The following is a 3,821-nucleotide window of genomic DNA, read 5'->3' on the forward strand; positions in this document are numbered from 1 at the left end:
GAAGAAAAGAACTATTTGAAAATCACACTGATTTCACTTTTAAACATACTAGAAATCAGTTCTGACTCAAAGCTGGAGACGAACATTGAGAGTACACGGACTGCTAAGAGGACAGATGGACCCGTGTTGGAAGAAGTAAGGCCAGCATGCTCCTTAGAGGCAAGGATGGAGAGAGTTCTTACTACTACGGGCATACTGCCGGGAGAGACCAGTCCCTGGGAAGGACATCGTGTTTGGTAAAATGGAGGGGCAGCAAAGAGAGGAAGGCCCCCAGGGACGGATGGACACAGCAGCCGCATGGACGGGCTCAGGCACAGGGACAATGGCGAGGCGGTGCCCATGTGCACAGGGAGCTGTGGGTCGAAGGCGACCCAACGGCACCGAACAACAACAGAAATCAATTGTGAGCTTTAATATGCCCAAGGACTTGGCACTGCAAAGTTAAAACCTTCTGAAAATTCATCACCAAGCCCTCATTATTATGAAATGACCGAACAGAGAGCTCTCTTTAAACAGAGAAGCGGGTTATCATTCAGTACATCCATTTTATCATCGTCAAGAGACTGTTTCCGAAACGCCCACAAGATTTAGCACATCATCTCCTCTGCAAAAGCATGTTATATGTCATAAGAGTTTCCAAGCTGGTTCTCAGTACTTAAATAAGCTGAACAGCCCCTTTCCTGTCAGTGAACACAGGTGTTCCCCTGTAGTTGCGAGGTTTACCTCCATTAATTAAAGTACTTTCAGTAGGAGCATCAGCTGATGCCCAGTTTTGCGAACAATGGAAACTGTGAAAATGACAAGCTGCATCCACTCACCTCTACGTCCATTTCTCCAGCCAAACCCACCCCTCAAAGTCACTGCCACAGAGAGACTCGGACTCAAAGTGACCCTATGGGTTCCCGAGACTGTACCTCTCAGGGGAGTAGGAAGGTGCATCTTGCTCCCAGCAGTTCCTGACTGCTGGCCTGAGGTTAGCAGGCCCATGTGGAACCCACTGTGCCACCAGGGCGCTTCACGGTCATGGTCGAGCACTACAAGACTCTTCAATTTCATATTCTCTCTGATGCTACCTCTGGGGGTGGAGTGGTTACTTGTTGGGCTGCAATCCACAGGCCGGCAGTTAGAAACTACCAGCAGCCCTGTTGGTGCGAGACTGGACTTTCCTACTCCTGTAAGCAGTTACAGTCTCGGACACCCACAGGGTCTTGATGAGTCAGTGCGGCAAAAAGAATCTGATACTATGAGGAGCAGTCAAACCGTTTAGAAATATAACAGCAGTTCTAGGCACAGATAGGCTGAGGGAAAGAACTTGGAATCAGTCACATGTTTCTCTGAACCTTCAAGTCTGCAGCAGGTTATCCATCACAGCCAGCAAGAGGGGAAGCTTTTCCAGACCTGACAGGTAATAATCCTGCATTATTACCTGCATTATTCCTTCAATGAGGACATGATCATCACAAGCCCCAAGCAGACCCACAAAACATCCGACTTCCTCCCCTAATGATCTCTCCCTTTCTGTACTCCACCACTGCATGTGACAGGTGAATCTGTACTTTAGACCCGCACAGGAAAAGCACTAGTGCCTAGGGACACCCAAGAACTGTCTACAGTGAAGGGACTGGAGGGGTCTGGAGGGCCTGGGGCTCAGCCTCCTCAGTGAGGGCCGCTCAGTCTTCAGGCTCTGGAGAGGAGACGCTGTTATTCCACAGAGTCCCAGTGCCCAGAGTGGGATAGGAAGCCCCACAGAACCACCTCTGAGCAACAAATATGAAAGGTAACCACAGGAATGCAAGGCTGGGGGAAAAATGTATAAATTGATAAATTCCCAATGGTGTTTGGCAAATTGCTCCCTTTATAAGTTATAAAAAAGTTTTACTCAGCGTCCTCCAGGAAATTAAGAACTTTTATGCTACTGCCCACAAAGAGCTCTGGTGGCATAGTGGTCAGGTGTTGGACTCCCAAGGTCAGAGGTTCAAAAACCACCAGCCATTCCTCAGGAGAAAGAAAAGGTTTGTATTTCTGTAAATTGAGAGTTCTTCTCAGAAACTCACAGGGGCAGCCCTACCCTGCCCTACAGGGTTACTATGAGTGGGCACAGACACACTGGCCGTGAGTGGCGACAGCCCACAGTATAGGACTGTTAGCTGTCTGCTTTTTCAGTCACCCCTTGGATCACTCAGGAGACCTCAGTACTGTCCATCTTGGTTAACACTGATGTACAGAGGTCCCTCTCAGCATGTGGTCCCCTGGCCTCTTCTATCAACTTCCCCTCAAAGAACAAACAAAGCACAGCACTGGGCCCCACCAAATCATGTATCACCTCTCCTGCCACTACCAAGAATTGCTCATTTCTCTTTGGTACTCACCATTCCCAAGGTAGTTTCCCAACAGCTAATGGAATGGCCTCTGTCAAGCCCACAAGCCAATTACATAAGGTGGCCAGCCGAAGCAAGTCCAGCAGGCCTTCTGAAGGCAGATGAAGTGTGGTCCCCACAGCCAATCACAGCCTTTGAAAGTCTCGCTCCCAATTGCCTGGAGCTGCTGCAAGGTCGTCGTTATCAGTCCCCGGCTGCCCACGTTGGACTGGTTCTAACCATGGTGACCCTGGGACCTGAAATGGGAGAAGGATGGGGTGAAGAGAGGATGTTGAGTAAAGAGAGTAATAGGTCCTTCTCCTCCAGCTCTATCCTTGGACAAACTTCATAGTAAGCAGCGGGCTTGCTCCTTGTGTGTAGAAACGGTGGTCCAATCATTAGCCTCCAATCCTACAAATCCTACCTCAGCCAACTCTTCAAGTTCTGGGGAAGCACTGGGTGTGTGATCTCTACAAATCCTTCCTCCCCTAAAATGAGATTGTTCATCCACATCTCATCTTATCCCAGACGACTTTCCATACATGCATGTAGGGTGATTCACTCACTTCTAGGTAATCTCTCTTTCACGCTATAATAGAGTCAAAGAGTCAATTCTGACCCATAGTGAGGCTTTAGGGCAGGGTAGCACTGCCCTTTGGTTTCCAATACTGTACCTCTCTACAGGAGTAGAAGAAGGTCTCATCTTTCTCCTGCAGAGGGTTTGGCAGTTTCAAACTAGTAACCTTGCAGTTAGCAGCCCATGAGTAACCACAATGCCACCAGGGTCTCCAGTTATAGACAAACTGAGAGATTATTTTGTTAAATTTAGGGGTTTCCCAATTCTACCTTACAAATCCGGCTAGACCAGAGCATGTACATGGGTACAGATAAGAGCTGGAAACATAGGGAATCCAGGACAGATAAACCCCTCAGGACCAATAATGAGAACAGAGATACCAGGAGGGTAAGGGGAAGCTGCGGGGAGAGAAGGGGAACCGATCACAAAAATCTACATATAACCCTCTCCCAGGGGGGCGGACAACTGAAAAATAGGTGGAGGGAGACAGTGTAAGACATGAAAAATAATAATTCATAAATTATCAAGAGTTCAGGGGAGAGGGCGGTTTGGGGAAGGGGTGGAATCAGCTGATACCAAGAGCTCAAGTAGAAAGTAAATGTTTTGAAACTGATGATGGCATCATATGTACAAATGTGCTTGACACAATGGAAGGATGGATGGTGAGTAGAGCTCTAAGAGTCCCCCATAAAATTATATATAAAAACATGAGTACAAGAAAAATAAATTGGGGGGTTTTCCAGAGGCACGCGCACACTCTTGTTTATTCCAGCAAGGAGGCTGTGGGGTGTGGAGAAAGAGGGGGGTTTTGAGGCTCAGATTTACACAAGAAGTGAGCTGGGTCAGACAGAGGGGTACGGAGCAGCTCCTGGTCGGATGCCCAGAGG

At 48.2% G+C, this 3,821-nt stretch overlaps 1 protein-coding gene across 1 annotated transcript in view; it reads right to left on the reverse strand.

The window, feature by feature from the left end:
• Window positions 1-3,821, reverse strand: part of LOC123522783 (zinc finger protein 85-like) — a 55,747-nt gene that overhangs the window by 14,671 nt on the left and 37,255 nt on the right. Inside the window, exon 2 of the mRNA XM_045300095.1 lies at window positions 2,370-2,614. Coding sequence (XP_045156030.1) covers window positions 2,370-2,372 — 3 coding nt within the window. The 5' untranslated portion in view covers window positions 2,373-2,614. The remainder of the gene's footprint in view (window positions 1-2,369; window positions 2,615-3,821) is intronic.

Source organism: Echinops telfairi, unplaced genomic scaffold (genome assembly GCF_000313985.2).
Source record: "Echinops telfairi isolate 266 unplaced genomic scaffold, ASM31398v2 ScPeMD7_7459;HRSCAF=8497, whole genome shotgun sequence".
NCBI lineage: Eukaryota > Metazoa > Chordata > Mammalia > Afrosoricida > Tenrecidae > Echinops > Echinops telfairi.